Here is a 23,000-nt window from a genome sequence, read left to right as displayed (position 1 = left end):
TAAAACAACAATAACTAAAAAACTATTTTTAACTCTACTTACCTGAGTCGGAGTTATCAAACTGCCAAAGTGTTAAAAATCCATTGTAAGTGGCCTGCAAATGAAAAGCGTACTTAAGTTAAGGCAAGCATTTACAAGAACACGTCTTTGCAGCTAATGCTCAGACTCCTATCTCACCAATACCCTCACCCCTTGTTTAAGGGAGGTCCATCGTTAGACTTGGCAATGCTATTCGTCTTTGCAAAATTTTCGCTGTTAACAAAGCTTAGTTACTTAGGCCATATTCTGCAAGATTTGATGCCTAAAGACAAGTAATCAACACTCCTATCTAGGTCCTTGGTAACAGTACTCAGTTTTCAGTGTCACTAAGCACTTGTAGCTCCCACTCAAGCCAGTGGGAAACATGGGATAGAAAATTTCTAGCAGATGCCACAAAATTAGAAAATTTTCCCTTAGCCCTACGAAAGATACTTCTCTCCACAGAGCAAAGCCCATAGAAAACAATGTACGTTCTGCTCAGTTCCCTTTACGCAATGCTCTCTGGCATTGCTGAATCAAATTATAAATAAAAGCTGATTTTTTTCATAAACCATTTGCAATATGCCAGAGTGCGGCAGATGGCAACCCTCCATGAGGTCGAGCACACGATGCAGTCTGGGCAGCTCTGTCAGACCGGGGAAGTGGCTATTAGCAGCTCTTACCATCTCATTTTTCTCTAAGGTGACCGCAAAGCAAAATCTGTGTTTTCATCCATTTGTTTAATGGGGATAAAGTCTTACTCAAAATACTACAAATAAGAAATGCTACAGAAAGCAATGGATTTTATGTCTAACTCCTATAACGCAGAAAATCAGTCTGCCTCTATCCATACCTACATAGCTCAAAAAAACCCAAATCCAAAACACCAAAAATAAGCACTAGACAGCTGGGTGCTTGGATACCTTCATGCCATTAGTAATATCTTACATATAAGGTTTTGCAAACTAATGGATTTACAATAAAAGACATGTATACTTAAAAAAAAAAAAAACCATTTTCTGAATGCAAGTTCTGTTGAGGTAAGGAAGAAAAGGGTAAAATTAAGACAATGCCAGCTCTGACCTCAACAGATTTTCAGGTTTAAAAATAACCTATATTTTAAAAAATTAGCCAAGAGATCAAAATATATGATACAATGGTCTTTCAGAGTACTCCCAATTGGGAAGAACTTGATTAAGCAGGTCCCTGTACATTTAAGTGAGTGTGCATTTCCCCCCCACGAGCTTACCTGGGCTGAGGAAGGCCTCTCTCCTTTTATCAGGGTTTCTGGTGACATTTCACCAGAAGAGCAGACCGCGGGGGGGCTCTGAGTGGCAAGGTGTGCTGAAGGCAGCGGGGGAGATGGTGCTTCCACTTTGCCATCACATTCGCCCCTTGAACGACTCAAGTTGGTGCCAGGCCCTGGGGAACACAGGAAACGAATCTCACCCACGTGAACTAGCACCAGCTGCCGGTTTTAAAAAAGGCCTCGAACAGGCAGTGAATGAGCACTCGCAGCTTATCTTCTGTCAGTGGGAGGGGAGGCAGCAGTACAGGGATGCCAGGCTTTTTTTGTTTGTCTGCTTGTTTTTTAAACCGGCCTCCCCACCCAAAACGCCTTGTCTGCGTGCGATGTGGGTGGCGGAGTCAGGTCGCATGGCACGGCGGGAGAGAGGAGCACAACGCAGCACAAACATCCGGAGCAATCACAGGTCTGAAAGACACTTCTTTGAGAAGCACCGTTTCAAATACACACATGTAAATTTTCAAGTAACATATATACAAGAAACTTTATTCTAGTACTAAACTTCTTTAAAATTTAAAGCTTTCAAACCCAAGACTTGACTTTTGTGTTTTATTTGATACAGAACTGTTATTCCTTGATCTCAAAGTGCTTTACAAAAGATGGAAAAAATGTATTACTCTGATTTTATAGGCTTGGAAGTTGAAAGATTTGTACAAAACTATTCCGTTATACCTGACAGCCATTACAGTCTAAAAATCTCTTGCAGTTAAAAAAAGGGGAAAACAAATTATTTGTCAGACCGAAGCAGAATCACAACCTTTTCCTTACTCTGCAGCAGCAGCCAAATGGTATACAATATTCCCCCAAATATGCTGATAATCAGTGACAAATCTATATACAAATAAAGACTGTGAGCAAGGCTAGTTTCTATACATTACAAATTGTTAATTAAACCTTAACACACACTGACTGCACCTTGGCATCGACTACATATTGGAATGAAGTATCGAGCAGGTCATTATTTTTGGGAAGAAGGCAGGCAAAATCAGAAGCAAATATTGTAGGCTCATATAAATTATAACAAGTAAAACTAAACAAGATCATACTTAAAGCACTCTATGTCCTAAAGGCTTTTTACTCCTCCTACAAAAGGGTATGACTGAAACTTTTATGCATACAAAAAACACTCTTTAATGCAGTTACAAATGACAAGTCACACAGAGTTTATACTGCATCCCAGCACAGCACACTGTGATCTGGGTCACAACAAAGCATTCAAGTCAAACTGCATGCAGGTTTCTAAATAGGAACTACCCCAAACCTAGCTTTTTATCAGCTATCAAAGGAAATTCTACTCGTGTACCACAGGCTGGATGTTTGATCTGCTTTCCTCTGCTTTGATCACAGATTGAAGCCTTGCACAACTTAGTTAAATCTATTCAAGCATGATAACAATACGGAAGCCTTCTTTCTGGTGCTGCTCATATTTTGCTATTATAATTTAAGGGGAGGGCAACAAAATGCCGAAACCCCATAAGCTGAGATAGGAAACAATGGGAAAAAAGACTGAATTCATCAGTATTTCCAGTTAGAAAGTGTTACTAGGGTTATAGCTTTCTAGGTTGATAGCAAAATTCCTATCTAGCCATCCAAAAATGTCACTGTTTTTCTGAATCTCACAAAATTATTCAAACTGTGCTATTTATGTTGGAGCCATGCACTGACTTCGGGCAACTTAGAGGAAGCTCTGGGTTGCATTTCCTTAAACAACCTGTATTTCAGCATACAGTAAAGACAAGCCAGTAGTCTGGCTTTATTAATTCTTTATTAGCACCTTTACAAAGTTACACAGGTTCCTAAGAAACTACACACTTCTTAAAACAAAAGTTAAAGTTAATGAATGAGCAATGAAATAGAATAAGGAGAAACAAACTCAGTCGTTCAAAATGAGCCAGGAAGATATACAACACAACAAAAAGGTACAAACATGAATTTTAAAACAATAATAAATATTTATTGGGTTTCAACAACTGCAAGTATCACAAGAAGAGAAACCACATGGTGATCCATAGTTTGTATGCAAGAACGCAAACAGCATCTGAATTTAGGTTTTGTCTCATTCTGACTAGTATGGTGAACAACCTCTTTTTTCCTCCTAAATTTGTGTTTGTCTTTAATGAAAAATATTTTAACTTTTTGATCAGAAATTAAAGGCGCTTTCCTTCAGTCAGCTTCGCATATGGAACAAGATGCATTGGTTTAGCGGTTATCTATATGACTATAGCATTCGCTATTGTTCAGAGAACTGACAGCTCAACAATAAACTATTGTCGAAAACAAACAGAAGGGCAAAGGTTATTATATCTTGTTTAAAATGACAACCGTTCTCCCCTAAATCTTCATTTACCATGTACCGAAATTCCATGCCAAATCGAATACCTTTAACTCCCACTTGGGAGAACTGACCGCTGGGTAAACGTATTCCTTTAACACCTAGTGCAAGTACGAATTATTGGCTTCAGTGAACTGCTAACTAAAAAGAAAATATTAGCTGGTTTGCCCAAAAGAAAAGGGCTCTGTGTACCATGCAATCACTTGGACAACAAGCTTCATAGGAATTGCTTCTATAAACAGTTCCAGTTGCAACAGGGTAAACAGGAAAAGCCAAACTTAGACATATAAAGAAGTATGCAACGTGCTATTCTGAAAACGTGAAAGGACTCACTCTTGCAGGTAGTCAATCACCCCCAAATCTGAAAACTTTTTGACTTGTTTTCACATTTAAAAAAAGAAGGATGTAAATTAGCCAACTCATTTTTAATGAGTATTAATGTTCCCATTCTCTTGCTTATACTTGGCAAAAACAGCTAAAAACTGTTCACCTAAAAAACCTTTGAGAATTTTATAAGTGTGGTGCAACTGCAGATAACAATGCTACCAAAGTTCAGTACCATAAATAAAATGCACATTGTTAAACAACAAAGCGACTCAGTACAATAGCACCGCCGAAGCTGGGAACCGGCAAACAACCTGCCCTTACGGACAACCCGGGAACACGTGTAAAGGCAAGGAAAACTGAACCTCTGAGTCTCATCTGAAAGGCACCTACAGCAAGAAGTGATGCAGGTTCAGTAACTAGTGACACCCAAGGAGAAATCAGTATTACCCACAAGTCACTGACACATCCTTTTTCTGCAAAACACGTGTTCTTCAGATTTCCAACCAGTGCATTAAGCAAGTCAGTCTTCACCATACGCCACGGCATTATGTTAAGCCTCAAACCACCTAGCTGCAGGTTATCTGTAACCATATCACCCGAATGACCAGACATTTCAGTTTTCCCTTCTGGTTTTAAATTGCTTTGAATTGGTTAACTTTAAAAATACTGTACGCATGTTTCACTGTATCAGAGTAATAAAGTGATATTCATGGAAAAAATACCACTCTGTGCTCTGTTTTCCATTAACTGAATGTTAAGTAATTTCACACCTCACGTTATCATTACAATATACAGCGAATTAGAAAAAAGAGCATGAGGTAAAATGAAAACCTTGGGGTAACCTCTATTAACTTTTACAACAATATGAAAAATTAAAACTCGGAACGTACACGGTAACCTTGAGAGTTATACCCCCTTTAGAAACGGCCCGGCGGGATTTCAAACATGCCCAACACGTTCTTCTGATCTCTCACCTCAACCAAGTCTCACTCCGGAAAAGAAAAATAAATGTTAATGCTGCCACTGAGTCAGTTACTTACTGTACTAGTTCAAAAGAAAATATGAAAACTATCCAGAGGTTGCAGTTAAGATTAAAGTACATCTTATGTTTTTTAAACTCAGAGCAAATGTTCACTTCTAATTCTTTAAATCAGCACATTTCCTTCTCACATCAGGCAAATGAGAACCACCACGCTGCTCCGTCTGGTTTTCAAAAAGGAATCTTGTTTACTGTGCTCCTGCCCTACCCCCCCTTTTATTATTACAACCCAGGAGTTAAAATGACTCAACATCCTCAAATTGTGTTTGTAGAAGTGAAAAACCCCTACAAAGCTAGCACCAACCTAGGCAGCGTTTCCAGATCTCCAGAATTGTATCACTTGCTTTACCCTCATTTTGTTCACTGAAAATTTCTATTAAACTCCTTGTCCTTGTTTATTTAATAGTGACCCCAAAACACATGAGTCTTATATTAAAGTAAACAAAAACCTCTGACTCTGAATAAGGTGAAGACAAAATTCGGTCCTCAACTGCCCACTTCTTCTGTAGAAGAATTCCCTTATCGGCCACAGCTGCATCCCCTTACCTGCTGTGAAATCCACAGACCAAATAGCCAAATTTGTCTCAAGTAATTCCCTTTTCCATAAAGATGAGGTGACTGGAGCTTAGCTGAATGAAATTCATACAATAGTGAAAGGACAGGAAAACGGGGACCTCAGATATAGACCAGAAGGGAACTCCTGAGTCATCACATCCATTCACGATCTATCATTTACCTCCATTTATAAATTTATCAATCTTCATTTTAAACCTAGCTGGTCTTTTGCCTACACCATGCCCGTTTCAGGACTTCATTTCTCAGCTGGTTAGACACCCTCTAATTCCTAGCTTTAATTTATGACCGGTTTCTACTCATTTGTCTTTATGCCAAGTGGTCCTTCAGCTCACAAGTAAAATCCAAAATCCCCAAACCAAGACAAAGATGATGGATAGAGTGCAGTCCAATCATTATTCCAGTTTATCATGACAGAAGATGAAGCCACTAATGTCATCAGTCATGAACCAGAGGTTCCACCACACCGTGCATAAATCACGTCCCCAGCCGCAGGCTGCCCCGTACCACCCGCCACCCAGGTGCCGGGGACACCCTTTTTCTGGCACCCAAGCCTGGTGATTAGACGGCTACAGAGGATCTTGGCTATTTCATTGCAATGAAGGGATTTCCTTAGCTTAGTTTGAACCATCTAAATCTGATTTAACTGGAGATTATTCGATAAGCAAACTACTGTGGAAACAAGAGCGTTGCTTTCACAACTCCCTCTCCTCCCCAATATTTAAGTGGCAGAAGAAGGTACAAAACCATTGCTTTTTTTCTAAATCAGACAGATTAAAAAAAAATCCACTGTTAAGATATGGGAAGGGAAAAGAGACACCAAGACTGACATTAGGCTGTGCAGTTATTTCCCTTTACTTGTCATAAAATCTGAGTGACCATTAAGTTAAAGCATAATCTATTTTTTGCCATCAAAGGAAATAAAAACAAAATAATAGATACCTTAAGTAAACTTTTCACCCTATTTAATTGAGCATATCTCTTAGATTAAACCTTTTTGGCTGGAAACGGACATGGAATACTCAGAAATCTGTTCTAAATTATGTCACAAACTGTCCCGTGTATTCATGTTCCCGTCTTTGAAAGTATTATTCAAATGCAACATTTACAGGGCTTTTTTGTGCACCACAGAATCAAACTACTTTACAATCACAATGAAGAGGATGTGCAAGTACGCTGAAAAACAGGCTATCCGCACGTACTGGTACATAACAGCTGTGTCCAGCAGATCGCCAGCAGTGAAATAAATACTTATTTCCAAGCACAAGTATAACAAAGCCATACCTGTTCATTACTTAGAGATGGGGTCTAAAAGTAAACATCAAAAAGTAAAGATCACGTGATCCACAAAATCATAACCGGTTTTAAGAACACAGGAGCACCGCTCAAGCCACGGTCACCCCCCTCCAGTTTAACATTAGTCAGTCTTGGATACAAAACCTTTGGAGCTGCTTTTTAAACTGGAGGACTCGAAGGGTGGCTTGCAAATACCATTTTGCAAACAGGTAAAACAGAAATTTGGCGATAAGTGCTACATATATGTACGACATACTTTCATTTACCGTTTCAGAAGTTGACATTAAGGTGGTATCAATAACAGGTACAGGTTTCCAAACTTTATGAGAAGTGTGATTAAGCAGAACGTAAAACTGGACTTAAACAGTTAGGTAGCAACACACCAGGAGATGACCTGTATTTTCTTTTCTTCTCACTAAAGGTTTCACTTAAAGCATCAGTAAGCAAAAATATAAAAACACACACTTACGAGATAGCGAATGCGTGCCTTTGGGTAAGTACTCAAACAGCAGAGAACTATCCTCTCCCAGCATGTCAGCTTTCAGAGACAGCAAACTGTTCTTACTCATGAGCGCGGCCCGCAGGTTGGCGACCGTGGCAGCCTGCAGCGCGTCCTCCTTCTCCGGCGTCAGCGGCTGGGAGAGGTAGCTCGCTTCGCCCCCCAGGAGCGCGTCGTCCACGCCGGCGTAGAGGTCGGACCGCTCCACGTGGCTGTCGGAGCTGCTGGGCTCGGCGGCCGCCGCGTCGGCACCTGCGCGAAGACAGACGCCGTCAGAGACCCCGCGCGAAGGGCCGAGGCCGGGCACATCCACGCGCCTGCCTAAGCGAGCACGGGAAAGGCACGGCCGCCTTGGCACCGCTTGGTTATCTTCCGTTCCCTCCCACCCCCTTTCCAAAAAAACCGAGGCGAGCTTGGCCTTTCGGGCCCTCTCCCAGGCAGAGAGATGTATACAAAACCCCAACCAATAACTGAAATTTATATATATATAAACGTATTTACTCATTTTTAACTACTACAGGAACCCCAATGGCTACCTGCATTAAGACTTTAGGATAGCTGAAAGTACTGAAATCACTTTCAAACATTTAAATTCTGTTTTTCTATAACTTTACTCTGATAGTCCAAAATTTTCATACTTTCGTTTCTTCCTCATGATGAAGGTTTAAAAAAAAAATCCAGTAATAAACTGCTTATTACAGTGGACTGATAACTAGTATAAATTTCTTGGAGGCATTTATTTAAAAAAAAGTACGCACTAACCACTTGTTCTCAGCATATCCCAGAGGGTAGATTTTACATAGAAGCAACACACTGTAAAAGTCAGATTACCCAAGTTGCGATGGGAAGCTGCTGAGAAAGTGCATAAAGCATAACGGACTATTAACAAAAAACACCAGTTAGTGAAGCCATACAAAACCCAGAAGACTGCAACAAGGTAATTCCTCCCCGGCACCCCTTGTTGTAGCCTTCTCAGTTTTGTAGGGGTTCACATGTATGTATATACGTATGTATGTATGTATGTAATGTATTTTTGCAATTTTTGGAAGGCCTAAGAGAAGAGTCTCTCTTGGTATGAACTTTGATTCTCTTACAGTCTAAAGTAATATGTGTATTTTTATCTAAAGTAAAGTGATTTGTATCCGTATCTCTACTCTTCAGAAGAATCACCCACCCCACCCCCCCACCCTCCAAGGGTTGTTACTCCATTTATAAAGCACACATAAACTAAAATTAACTAGCCAGGAACATGCAGAAGCAAAATACAGCCAAATATTTCAAAACTCAATCACGTACATGGCTAAAATGGCTAAAGCTTCCCAACAAACGATTGCCTTTGTAGCATGTGTACTGTCCAAGATGGAGAGGAAACACAGCCAAATCCCATGAGAAGGCACTGATAATGAATGATCAGACAGAAAAAGATGCAGTTTTTCAGATCTTTAACCCTTTATTCCCTCAGAGGTCAAAATACTTTAAAATCCCCTTAATGCAAAAGGCGGCTATTAGAGTTCATAGTGGGGGCATGTGTACAAAATTACCACTTAGCTGCATCCATTAATACATCTTGCACCGATTCTCAGCGCAAGGAATTCAGGTGTTGCCTACGCACCACGCAGCGACAAGCACCGATTTCTACGCGGAGGCTTCTCAGCAGCGCGGCACCAGAACTCATTAGCAGGGAGGGAAGGAAGGAAGGAAGGATCGCACACTCACACCGCCTTGTACCGCTCAGAAGCTTCAAAACCAGGGCAAAACACCAATTTGTACAGCCTTATTAAAAAGGCTAACGAGGACGCTAATACAGTGCCTTTCTGCTCTAACCTGAAAAACTGCTGAAGGAAGATCATTACTTTCATCTCCATTTTGCAGACGGTAACAGCCACAACAGACGAAGCGACCTGCTCAGGGTGTCTGGCGTGCCAGCGGAGCCCTATCAGACTCGGTGCATCTCCTAGCCCCAAGTGCAAAGCATTTTAAATTCCTTAACACATTCAGATTTACTTTACTAAATTGTACTTTACTGCATATACAGAAGTTCATTACAGCTTGCTTTTAACTTACTCTACCTCCTTTAAAAAAAGGAGAAGCCTAAAGCAAACAGCAAGGAAAACAAGGATCATTAGCAAGGAGTACTCCCCTGCTTGGGAGACCGAGGCAATATTCAAGGTTGGAGACTACAGACACGATAGCAGCAGTGACATGAACCATCAGAGATGTTCTCTCTTTGAAGTCATTTGCCCTCCTCCATCTGTGTTTTGTTTGTGTAATCTTATCAGTTTTATTAAATCTTAGCCAAGCAGAAGAACATTTTAATTGCTTTGAATTTTTACATATTTTGTCACACTTCTATTACAGTGCAAACAGCTAGCAGGTATCAGTATCTTTTTAAAAAGATATTGAAGTTTGCTTTAAAAACGAACACTTCCGTATAAAGGGAAATTATGAGCGTTTAAAAGACACAACAGCTGTTCCAAGAGGCAGTGAAGAAAGGAAATCCTAGCCCATTAAAAGGGTGATTTATCAAGCAGCTTTATCAAACAGAAAGCAATGCTAATGCTGCTATTCCTCTGCTTCTCCCCATCTACTCTGCAAAACATGGCGAATAATCCAGGCCAGAGCGGGTGTTTGTCAACAAAACGGCGTTGCCAAAAAGCTGGGCAGTAAATCACCTTGCGTTTCCTCGCTTCTGCTTTCAGAGCCGGTTACAGGCGCTGATTGACAGTTGCCAGAATCTGCTGCTGCCTGCTGCACATAAACACTAATTGCTAAAACACATGCAGATTAATTGTAACCACAACAAGACATTAAATGTTCCTCAAAAGCCAAGATTAGAGACAGTGAAACAGAGGCTTTAGAGCTTGAAATATTTATAGCTGAAGTAACCTAATCAAATACACATTAAGGCAAAATAAATATCCACTTAGTCACATAATTACCAAAATACTCTCAGTACACCAAAACCCAAAAATGCCTGAAGTTCCTCTTCACGGAGCCTCCAAAACCACTTCTCTCTTTTCTCTAGGATGCAATTTCTTTAGCAAGATTTAGGCAAAGAACTACATGAATCAAAAGTATCCATTACTGCCCATAATCTAAATTGTTTATCAGAGTGCTCCAAAAGTATGTAAACCAAGTTTCAGTAAATGAGCTATTTTGTAATTATTCAAGGCAATCGGTCGTGTGGCAAGCCTGAAATAGTCATCTAAATCTTAGATTATTCATTTTTCACACCACTGAGACAATCCCCTTTATTGTATGGATTCCAGGCACCATTCACAGGAAATCCCGATCAGTGCAGCAAGTTAAATGTGGAATTAATGCTGCTCAAAAAAACTGAGCTCATTAGTCTCTTTAGTAAATAATTATTTTGCAGTTATTTTATTACACCAGCCTGCTTTCAAAAACACTGAAGCTTTAGAAAATCTTTATTAGTTTGTTCACTCAGATGAATGAAGTTTTTTAATAAAACACAGAGCCTATTTTTACAGTTTTGGCAACAGTATTTGCCATGCATCCCTGAAACTGCGAAAGCAACATTTACATAGTAAAGTTCTTATTTACACATGAAAGCCTCATATAAAAGGACTATAGGAAGCCCAACTACAAGCCCCTTCTCCGGACTGAGCAGGAGCGATCGCAGCCCCTCGCACCACCCAGGCAGCCTGCAGCAGGCCCGCAAACAAGAACCAGCCTGGTGCCGTTCGGCAGGGGAGCAACGCGACGCCCCAAAGGTGCAGGAATTTACGCTGGGGCAAAATAAAAGTGACCTGCATACCTGCTCGGCCAGGGAGCTGGGAGAGACGGGGCACGCGCTGTCTTTGCTACATTATGTGAAGCCCTAATCCAGATTAGGGACCCCACTTAGCAGCAGGCATGCCACTACTATCATAAAAAAGATTTCACATGAAGACTTAATTTGAAAGTCATGTAAACAGATGTCACAAACCCAGACATCAGAAAAACAAAACAAATACAGGGACCTAAGTATTTAATTTGTGCTTGTACTGCTAATTAGAGAGACAAAGTAATACTTTCTGTTGAAAAATCATTCAGATATTCAAGGGCCATTTCAAAGATGCAATGTTACAGATACAACACCAATACAAGAGATTTTACACCAGAAATGGAGACTAAGACAAAAAAATTTACGTCTAGTCACTGCTGTCTTAAGGAGTCTCAAAACACAGCTCCGTGTTACTAGCGAACCACTTTCCGCGGGAAGCCATGAGCGTGGCAGGTACACACGGACAGCCCTTCGGGGACCAAAACCCCTGAGCAAGACCAAGGCAGTCATGCAACTTGATAATAAACAGATAGACAGTTTTGGATCATATTAAAAGAAAAAAAAAAGGCTCCAGGATAGTGTTAGTGATCAGTGTGGCTGAGGGCACATTGCAGAAGAGTCATCGAGGCTGTTGGGCTACTAGTCGCATTTCTTTAGCCTGAGATAGGTTATCCCATCTAAATAATCTTTCCCAAGGATTCATCATGTACTCAGAGTTTCAAAACAGTCTGGCTTAAGATTAAAATTTATTGCTGCAATAAAAAGAACAAGATCAGAAACCACAATGCTCACAAAGAGTGAAACAAATAAATGAAAAATTTAATTCTACCGTGGGAGCTGTATCTGTAATAGAATACATATGTGTTTAAAACCCACTTCAGTCAACTATAGCGTATCGGTATCAAGGTCATTGTCGATAACAAGTTCCAATTTCCTTTAAAAAAAAAAAAAAAAAAGAAGTTGTACTATTCAAAAATGAAGAAGTCATGACTACCAGCCCTTTGGGAAGAGCTATGACAAAAATAAAGGTGACGCAACTTACTAAAAATATGTGAATGAAACATTAAACTTTATAAACTATTTCCCAATATCCAGGAGAAAACCATCAGCAAAAGCATTAAACCTAGCTGAATGACTGAAAAACACATGTGCCACCTCAGAAAGACCACCTAGCTCAAGGAAATAGCTCCTCCATTTTAAAGGGGGAATTCATTCGAGTACATAAAGTAATTCCTTTCTTTAAGGCACAGAATAAATTTTTGTTGAATTTCTTTTCACCGCTTCATTCATGTTGCCTTGCTACAGCTTACACTCACACATTACCAAACTATCTCCGCAGTGTCTGCTTCTGACGCCACTTATTTCTTGTCTGTATTGTATTTTTGTCTTCTGAGCATATCCCCAGTGATATTTGTCATTGCTATTCTTCTCTTTCCTAGTTTTTTTCTACTTCAATTTTTATTCCTGCTCTCTGCTATTCAAAATTGAGTATTTTCTACAAATCTGTAGAGAGGATTAATCCCATTGATCCAGGAGAAGGGTGGGAATAGAAGTCACACATGTTGGAACATTGAAAGCAGAAACAAACCCTTCCCCAAGAACTAACGGGAATGCTTTGCTAGGTCACTATTCCTAAATATTGTTCTTTTCATTACAGTCCCAAGGTAAAAGGAAATCTAAGTCGTCTGTCATCTCCATTTCAAAGTCCCTTTCCGCTTGGCGGAAGCACAAAGCGGCACTGTTTCTCCCTCAGCCTTCGGAGCTTGCAGGGGGACGAGGCCGCCTGACAACTGCCTACCAAATCAAAGCGACTCCAGCACCAGAGAGGTGGAGGAAGTCAGCCAGCAAATACAGTAGTCCTTGAAAGGACTGCAACAGTATTTAGCTTATTGTTTACAGCCAAAGCTTTAGGCCAGTTTCTGTAAGTTCTCTTTATCACCCTGGGAAATGTAGAAAGGCTTTTAGGAAGCCTTCCAAATCTGTCCTCAACTCTCCTTGAATTTAGTGCTTTTCCATAAAGCATTAGCTGTTTCTCCAGGCATGCCTCTCTGAACTAGGTTATCACTGCTCAGCACCTGGAATGAACTCATCACATCTTTACAGGTCCCTCTCCCTGCAATCTCCAAAGATAACGATGATCCCAAGCCGCTCTTTGGACTTCCTAATACCTCCCTGCCCTGAAAAGTGTCTCTATCCTTTCTGTACAGCTTACCCCACGGCACAGCTCCGGTACATGTACCCGCAGCAACTTAAACCTTTAGCAGCTTCAGCAGAATGGAGCCGTTGTCTTGCCGTTTTCACTAATGTCCTTTCCACCTGAGATTATGTCCACCAGCACCAAAATCCAGCCAAAGTCTTCGGCTGCTTGCATTTTGTGGACACTCACCAAAGCTAGGGGTGACAGCATGATCCAACTATCTGGAGCTAACTAAAGGAACACTAGATAATCTTACACTCTACTCACACCTAGAAAGACACCCCCCCCCCTTCCCCTACTTCTCTTTTTCAGGCTTAACAAAGCAAGCTCTCTCAGCCTCAACTCATACACAACACCCTCTAGCCCATCTTGATGCTCTCTGCTGGGCTTGTTCGAGCTTGTACTGGGGATCTCAAAACTGGACCTAGTACTCCAAAGGTGATCTTGGTTCCCCTGACATTCAGCTGTGCTCCTAATAATGCAGCCCAGGATGCGGTTGGCCTTTGCTGCCGCGAGACTCACGTTCGGCTTGCTATCCCCCAGAACGCATTCTCTGCAAAGCTGCTTTCGTGCTAGTTGGCTGCCAACCTACACTGGTGCACGGGGTTATCCTGTCCCACCCGCACGCCTTTACTTTTGTCTTCGTTGAACTCATGCTGCTCCTGGCAACAGTGCCCTCGGGCAGATCGCTCCTCGCAGTTTGGTGTCGTCCCAGAGCTTACCGAGGGTACGCTCCAGCCCATCGTCCAGGCTGCTAATGAACGCAGCAAATGACATTGCCTCGGTATCTCCTTGTGATGAACGCAGGCATCTGGGGTGGTTGTTTAGGGTCTGCTTCACACTAATGTTGGATAACTTTTAGCATGTTGGCAAACAACATTTTGTTTACAGGGACTAGGTGCCGACATTAGCAACTTCTTCCCCCACCCCAAATGCTCCTATGCCTTCCCCTGCTACTCCCTCAGTTGTACCAAGACCATATGTATAGTTGTGAGGTGAACTGGAGACCGGAACTGATACACGTTAAAAATAAACTAGTTTATTAAAAAAAAAAAAAGTTATTTTTAAACCCAGATCAGTTCCCCAATCCGGTTCACTACATGGTTGTACAAACATTTGCACCGGAACAACTGGAGGGGAGCGTGGGGGTGGAAATAAGCACTACAGGAAAGTGGGAGCCACTTAAACTGGGCATTTCTTTCAAAGACACTGCTAAATTATGGCCTGAGCTGAATGCTTTGGGAAAAAACTTCGGGGAATCAAAGACTTCTAGATTTCTGAGGTTCTTCTGCTTATTTGTATGGAGCATCTCAACAGATCTGTCCGATGGGGGACTTCACTTAAAACTTCAGGGATGATGTTTCTTATACAAGCTTAGGGAAGTTCAGCTTGATATCCTTGTGTGAATAAGATTGCAATCATTTGTAAACTCACAGGAAAGAAAAGCTTTCCTCTCCAAGTGTTTTGGTTCTTGGTATAAGAAAAAAAAGAAGCACTAAAGTGGTACAAAAATGACACTTTTGCCAGCTGCTAAAAATCTCCCCTAAGTTGGAATTTCAGATACCCCCCTTCTTTCTAACGAAATTTCTTCACGAATGACAAGAAAGTGTGTCACATCTTACTATTTGTTAAGCAAAAACTAGCATTCTCACATACCACATATTTATATAGAGAATTGATGCCCTTAATTACACTGGTTTTGATCAGAACTCTTCTCACTAACTTAGTAATATACACATGGATATAACGTGTGCAATACATTGAGAATAAGCTCCAATTTGGTTACTCGGAAAGCTTATCAGGCAAATATACATGCTTAATCGCAACATTTATTCTCATTTAAAACTCTGTGACAGAAAGATGTCTTAAGTAGATCCACAGGGGACCCAAAATGTTGTTTCCTTAGGCCTACACCCCCTTCCTTCCACCCTCTCCAGGTCTGAGTACTTCTACTGCAGCTTCTCCACGGTGGTTCAACCCAGTGTGACCCGCACTGTCTGCATCTGAGTAAGTCACTGGGAAATAGCACCTTGCCTAAGACTAAGGCTGCAAATTTCAAATGCTGTTAACTGTTTCTGGAAGGTTCAAGGGGAAACTGTTGGGCGTGACAGACCAACCCCCCATTTAGTCTATCTTGCTTGTAACTCCAGGAGGCTCCGATGTTCTTTTGCACAATCTTTATGAGCACATGCCGAGCTGAATCCTTAAAACAGAGTTTAAAGTCCATGTCAATTGAAAGGTAGCATTCATAATATAGGCTTGAATATAATCTACAAGCCTACAATTATGCAGTATTAACAATGTATGCATTACCAATAACAACAGAAACATTTTCTTCTATTTCTAGAGTAGAATTTCTAAAATGAAGTAGGTTAGTTCAACACAAACACAGCCTACTTTAATACTAATACTTCTGCTTGTTTGCGATCCCAGCTCAACTTGATGTAGGGCCACAAGGTAAGCCTTCTTGGTGAACCCATCTTCCCAACAAAAGAATAGCCAACAAAAGCCAGCATAACAGAACACCTAGCTTTAAAGAAGGGGAAAATGGTTAAATTACATGAGTTTATTATTCTGATTTACAATAGTCTCAACAAGAATTAAGGGGTCATTGTAGGAGCAGGGATGAATGGCCAGGGTAGTGGCCATCTTGAGCCAGCTCTTTTATTTCCCCAAAATAGGCAGAGAATTGTACTCTAACTTCAAATATACTATCACTTAAAAACAAACAAACAAAAAACCCTGAAGCTCACTGTAACCTTAAGCTCTTTTTTTCAAGTCTCATAAATTGCATAGCAAAAGGACTGATACTACTTGATGCTGCTTTTCCGTACAGAGACATTCTCTCTCCGTACATCTGTACGTGAATGAGACGCACAAGCAGGAACAGACATAAGTAATAGCATTAAATGATAGAAACACTAATGCTCTGTACATGACAGGATGCCAAGCTGTTATAACCTTTTGAAATCCTCTAGAACAAGAGATTTCAGTAAGAAATCTCAAAAATCAAATCCGAGACCACTATAGCAAAATTAGCTCTCTTTTTTGATTCTGAGACCCTGCATCTAAGGAATGAATTCCTACTTACAACATTTGAACATGCAGCACTTCAAACAGGAAAGTGAAACTCCCAAGCAGGGGTGATATCACACAGTAGGATCAGAGACTTATTTATGTTAAAATTCTAAAACCTTCCTGATTTCTCATAACTTCTAAATTCAGTAAAGAAACTATGAAGTTGTTTTTTGTTTTTTTAAAGTGAAATATCTGTCAAGATAAGGCTAATATAACCTTTGCATGAGGAGCAAATAAAACGGTGAGAAAGGCACTCGAGAGGGGAAGTGCCTCTGATCTCTGGAGTTAAAACAGATTAACAGAATCAGGGCTGTTACCAGAGGGAGGAGGAAGAGGAGGAGGAGGAGGACGACGACAGTTTTGGAGCCTGGGGAAAATGGAATGCAGGGTGGGGAAAGGAAACAGGCCCAGAGCTTTGAGCTAAAGCTGGTTTAGGGTGGAACCATTTTAAAGCCAGGGTGTAGCCAGGGAATAAGCGTCTGGGTTTAAAGTAATGATTTTACTTTCCAGACTTGAAAATAACCTGACCTAACCCTTTAATAACGGAAACTTAAAATAGTTATTCCTGCGAAGATTACACCTTAATAATGTCACTGGCCTGTAACTGCAGTTCGGTGGAGAAGGTGAAATCTTCACTGAGCACTCCAGGCCAAACGCTTCAGCAAAATTCAGCATACGGACACAGAGGTCTTTTTGCCACAACTAGCAGCGACTTACATACAGTAAGCTGAACGCGTTACGCACATGAAAAGAGCAGCAAAGGCAGCCCAGCAATCTGGGCAGCCTCGGGAGCCAGCGGAATGCAGCACCCGGGCTAAGCTGATTTCGGCGCTAAGAAGGAATTCTGGGGGTGGCACGAGCGCGCGAGGCTGTAACCCCTCCGGGCCTGGCCTCGAACGGGAGCCTGCCGCCTCCCGCTACTGCTGTCGACAGTGGGCAAGCATTTCACAGCTTCAGAACATCATTAAGAGCCACTCAGCAATAGTGAAGTAAATCATAATACCTTGCACCAAAACTATGACTCCACAAAAAACAGGGGGAAAAAATGTAGTAATTATTTTTCAAGGTGCCAGGCTATTTGAAGTTTACTAATATTTATCCTCAAAAAAAAAAAAAAATCCAATACCTTTCCAAGAAGCTGAACATTTTTGGTAGCTTTTTATATTTACTGCAAAAAGCAGACATTTGCTAAAAGAGCACCTTCAAACACTTTGGAATAATTTGGTGCCTCTGTATAAACACACATACTCCACATTCTCCTATAGGTTCTTTGCATAGGAAGGGACTGATGAGCCAAATGGCAAAAGACATTCTCCAACTGCCACATACACAGCACAATTTGGGGAGTCAGAAGACAGTTCAACTCCCTTTCTTCTCCAGCTAACAGAGACAAAAGTCCCTATCTAAGGAAACTAAACTGGAGAGTTATGCCTTAAGACATAATAAAAATATGCATTGAAGAGGGACACCATTTTCTGGAGATGGCTGTTCCATATCTGAGTGGACAGGTTTAATTTGTGGTCTTTTCAGGTTCAGAAACAACACATTTTTCCTTCCTCAGAGAGAACTTCTACAAAGGTTTCAGTCTTTTACTCTTACATGCTGTTGTCTCAGGCACAAATTCCTCTTGAACATCATGTCAATAAAAGAAATGGTCTTCCATTTATAGAGAATATGAATTGGAAAAAAGTAGTTTTTTGTCAACAAATATACTTTATTAGGTATCCGAGGACTACTAATCATAGTACAAAAAGTAAACGCCTCCGTCACATGCGTAGTACATGGCTTTCTCTTGAGAATTTGAGACATATAGCAACTGGAAACAGAAAACGATGCCCAAAAGCAAGTTTTCATTATTTATTTACAGAGGCATGCGAGAGAAATCAATAGTAGTAAGCTGCTGATACAAGTGTCTTTTGTATTATTTAGGTTTTAAGAACTTTAGAAGGCTATAAAAGGGTATATCATCATGTAAAACCAAAAGATTATACAGGTTTTGCAAAACAAAACCTCAAAGAGTTCCTTAAATAACCGGTTCCTGAACACAAACAGCATGCTCAATTTTTTCCTCTTCTAATTATTCAAGGCATTTATTCGACTATATGGACTAATATATTTGACAAATATATCACAATTTTCCGTGTTAAAAAGAAAACAAGCAGGATGACTGGGAAAACGGGGTTAAGAAATGGTTTTGCAGTAACTTAATTTCCTCAACAATATCTATTGAAAACAGATTTTACTGCACAGTAGCTTGAATTACAGAAACCACCAAACAGCAGATGATTCACCAAATAATGAATTGGCTAAATCTGCTTACCATACACCTAGGGACACAGAGCGACTCACTGCCACATTTGATAGTCGCTGCAAAACATTCTGTAAACATGAGTTACGCAAAGGGTCCTCTTCTAAATGGGCCTGCCCTTCTCCGCAAAGGAAGCGGCACAAAGACTCACGCAGCAGCTTCCAGCCAACACACTAGCTGAAGAAAGCGGTTTGGTGAAAATGTTTGGTTTGTGCAAAGGCAGCGATAGAAACACAAATGTTTACAATGCACCCGCAGCACGTAAACAGCACCCAGGAAGTATAACGCCATCTAACTATAACAAAAGTAAAGACAATTCCCTCATTCTACCAACTAGCCAGGCTACATCACTACCACGTTAGCAGTTACGTATTTCTGGTGGGCTATCAAGGAATGTCATGTTTTGTATGAGTAACCCCCAACTTCCAACGGGGATGACAGAAATCCCTGTCCCTTGCAATACCAGATCTTGCATGGAAGTTGACCAAAATCTGTGCTCTAATTTTCTCTCTAAAGGCAGTGGGACAAAGTCAGGATTTGAAGATTTGCACAGAAAAGATTAAAGGGTTACAGGAAGCCTGATAGCTTGCTCAGAAAAAGACCTTCTTACAAGCATAAAATCATCTTGTAATAAGAGAAGGCACACATTCACCTACCTGAATTCAGATAGGTCCCAGGCACAAAATCAGCTGAGAGTTCATCTGGACAGAGCTCCTCCTTGCCTCTCTAAAAGCTTCTGAAACCACTGCAGGCTCACGTGTGATAAAGCCACCTGTGCTCACCCACTCCTGGAAACTTTTTAACTCTGGCTTTACCTAAATCCTGAAGTTCTTACAGAGCACTACTGTTACAGAAGGGTTTCAAATCATATCCCGCTAAATTCACTACACATAACCAAAGGAAAGCAAAAAGTTCCCAGATTGCAGCATCTTCTAAAGTGACCGTTCTGATTTGTTTTGAGAGTAGTCAGCTTCATTACATAGCCAACTGGCACAAAAATTACTTGCAGCTTTAGGGTGCAAACATTCAGCAGATGTGTGGGAGTTATTTCCTCAGAAATAAATTCCTGAATCATAACTATGCTTGAAATAAAACATTAATAAAACCACCAATAAATTCTTCAAAAGACCCCCCCAACACACACACCACAACCAACAGAACTTCCCATGATATGAAGAGGCAAAAAAGCGCAACATTTTGGTAGCTTAACAGCTCTTCTAGTGAAGATAACTGTTCTTTTCAGTGAGAACCTTTTAAATACCAAATTCCATAGTCCAGATACTCAAAACTTGTAAGCCAGTAAAAAGTTTATCTAATGTTATTGGAATAGCAACCCAAGAAAAAAAACCAAGATGCTCAAAACTAAAGGCTATACTAGAATTTCATAATCATCTTTGATATTAAAACCAATAAACGATGAGTAACTTGTTTCTTTAGAAAAACTACAAAGTTCAAAGAGAAAGATTAAAATGAAAGGTAGACTTGTTATTTCAGCAAGTCTGTGGAGAAAATTCCTCTTTACTCAGTCATGAGGAAAGTTACAATTAATAAAAGCCCGTTCTTAAGCTTACCTTGAACAATTGCTACTCTAAGTAAACGTTACTAGGTAAGAAAAACATATAGACCAATGTTTCATACACAGAACAACAGTGACATCCTGAACAACCCAAACATCATGGGGGGGGGGGGGGGGCACAAAAAAAACATGCTTTATGCTAAATAGAGACTGCAAGTTAGTAAATTGGCAATAGCAGGAAAAGATGGTCCCCATCAGACAGCGCTCACTCTGCAGCCAGGAAGCTCTCAGGTTAGATAGCATGGCAACATGCCAACAAAGTGGGAACTCGTTTAAGCCCGAGATGCCTCTATAGGTTTAATGAGCAGCCTTGCACCACCTTCGGGCTTGACTGACATCATCCTGTAGAAACTCAGAGCTTAATCACACTCTCAGCGTAGCATCTCGACTTAGTTCAGACTCTTTTGCAAACCTTATTTGATCATTCTTTCTTGGAGGAAGCAGATATACTTCATGAAGACACTAAGAACCTCTTGTTTCTGTGGCTATTTCCAAGATACTAGATTACCATTAACAAGATTAAAATGAAAAGTGTCTGGGGTAATCTGCAGCGTGATCAAATTCAAAGACTCTCAGCAGCACCCCACCAGCATCTGGAATAGAATCAACCAAACCAGAATTTTCCTTTCAAGATAAAAATCTGCATCTGTTTTAGGCCCCATTTCATCAAGTTTAAGTACAGTCTACTTAAGTATATGGGACACTTTACTACATCCTGCCTGTATTGATAAGAACATCTGTTTTCCACTGAAATAAGCAACACTACTAAGTGTAAACAAGCTGTTAGATGTTTCAAAAGCAAAACAGATTTTCAATCTATGGTTACTTGTAGCACTCACTTTCCAAAAACATTGCTTACATCTTGCTGAAGGTGCATTTGCCAAAAGACCAAATGATTATCTTGCACAGTTTCAGGAGAAAGACATTAGTGCCAAAGTTCAGATGGACTCTGCTAAACCAGCTTTCACACTGCCGGAAGGCCCATGTTAGCCCTCCAGCACACGCTTGCAAAGGGTACCCAAATTATCCCATAATCAGGGCTTTTAGACCTAACAAGCAGCGTGACAAGACCACTGAATAGACCAGAAAAGGGAAAGTCTCCAAGAATAAAAAAAGTTCTAGGTAACTCTTTTCCTCTTAGCTTATTTACCAAACAATAGTCAATATCCATTTCCTCGCAAAGGAGTACCTTATCTCCGCTACGAACAACATGGATAGGGACCCTTTCAAATAGGTGAGGGAACAGAGTCTTAGACTATGTCTGTCTGTCTTAAGGAATGAAGCCTGACACTATTAAAATCAAAGCTATTTAAAACCTGAAGCACCCAACCACATCCCAAATACTCATTGCACACTACGTACACTTGCCATTACCCATTTGTACATAAGAAAATCAACTTTCGTTCACGGACAGGAGCTAAGTTTGCACCATCCCTCGCCTATTTCTGAGCTGCAGGACAGCGGGAAGCTGGGGTACCACTGCCTGGCCGGAGCAAAGCCGGTAGCCTAGCAACGAAGGCGATGGAGCAGTTTGCAAGACGGTTGCTTCCACCTGCTGGAGATGGGAAATATTAATGTGAGACGGAGAGACCCTCCTGCTCGCAGAGGGCAGGGGAGCGCTGGTGAGGGACAGCAGGGATGCTCTGATTTCTCTTGTTGCCTGCAAGCTGAAAGAGAAGCAGCCTCACCTGAGTGACCAACTCCGCTAGATTTCACCCAAGCCACACATCCACGGACACAGGCACACGAGAGGCTTCCACTTACAAAATGTCCAAACGTAAACCAAAGCTTAACGTGCACAGATCTCAAATCCTCCAAAACCATTCTCCCTTCCACCCCCCCACAGACAAGAGAAATCAGCCTGAGGAAAAGGAGGGTTCCTGTAACCGGAGGGATGCTGGAGCCCCCCCGCGCACGCAGAAAGGGGCTCCCCGACGCTAAGTCCACACCCCCCGTTCTGCGGGCTCCGGCCCTGCAGCACAGGGAAGCACGCGGCTCTTCATCCTTCAGCAGGGCAGAAAGGAGAATTCCATCTCTGCTCACCCCTCCAGCAGGCCAATACGGGGAAACTATGGGTAGCTCAGTCTCCAAATACCCCCTTTCTTCAGCACAGTTACTTTTATGTAGAACCCCACTGCTCTCAGAGCAGCAGCCAGATACGGGCAGGCCACTGCCAGCAGATTGCCCCTACCCTTGTCATTTCTGGCATTTCCCTTGCTTTGGACAGGGAGAAGTTAGCGGCTATTCAGTTTTTCTTTCTGCTTTATTAGCATCAGCGAAACATCAAAATTATTCCCCCAGTCACCACCACTCAGTTTCCTCTTTCCTGTCATATGAAACACCTCTTTAATTGGAAACTATTTAAGACGAGATTCAGAACAAATAATTTGATTGTATCTGCTGAGGCAGCTGTCTCAGCACTGCACTGAGTTAACCCCAGAAGCCATCTTCCTCCCAGCCACAAACAGTTGCAAAGAACAAGAGCTATTTCTGTTTAATTCCTTAACAACTAGGAGTGAAATGATATAGGCATCATTCATCTTCCAGCAACATCATCTCTTATATTTGCACTGTTTTCAAAAGCGCAATTTAAAGAAGAAAACTGGTCATAGATTGAGCTAAGATTAGTGTTGCAGTCTGCTTCTGTAGTAACTCTGACATGCG

General features: G+C 41.2%; 1 protein-coding gene across 10 annotated transcripts in view; it reads right to left on the bottom strand.

Moving 5' to 3' along the window:
• The window catches only part of ZBTB46 (zinc finger and BTB domain containing 46), a 61,220-nt gene that overhangs the window by 19,031 nt on the left and 19,189 nt on the right, over nt 1–23,000 (bottom strand). For 9 of the 10 annotated variants that reach the window (XM_064521652.1, XM_064521651.1, XM_064521645.1 and 6 more), the window contains 3 exons: nt 7,361–7,642; nt 1,268–1,440; nt 43–94 (listed from right to left, as the gene is read on the bottom strand). In XM_064521652.1, coding sequence (XP_064377722.1) covers nt 43–94; nt 1,268–1,440; nt 7,361–7,642 — 507 coding nt within the window. The remainder of the gene's footprint in view (nt 1–42; nt 95–1,267; nt 1,441–7,360; nt 7,643–23,000) is intronic. The other variant, XM_064521653.1, reaches the window with a different exon arrangement.

The sequence above is a fragment of the Dromaius novaehollandiae genome, chromosome 16, assembly GCF_036370855.1.
Source record: "Dromaius novaehollandiae isolate bDroNov1 chromosome 16, bDroNov1.hap1, whole genome shotgun sequence".
Lineage (NCBI taxonomy): Eukaryota > Metazoa > Chordata > Aves > Casuariiformes > Dromaiidae > Dromaius > Dromaius novaehollandiae.
Note: the sequence above shows the minus strand (reverse complement) of the source record. Positions and strands in the feature narration are given on the sequence as shown.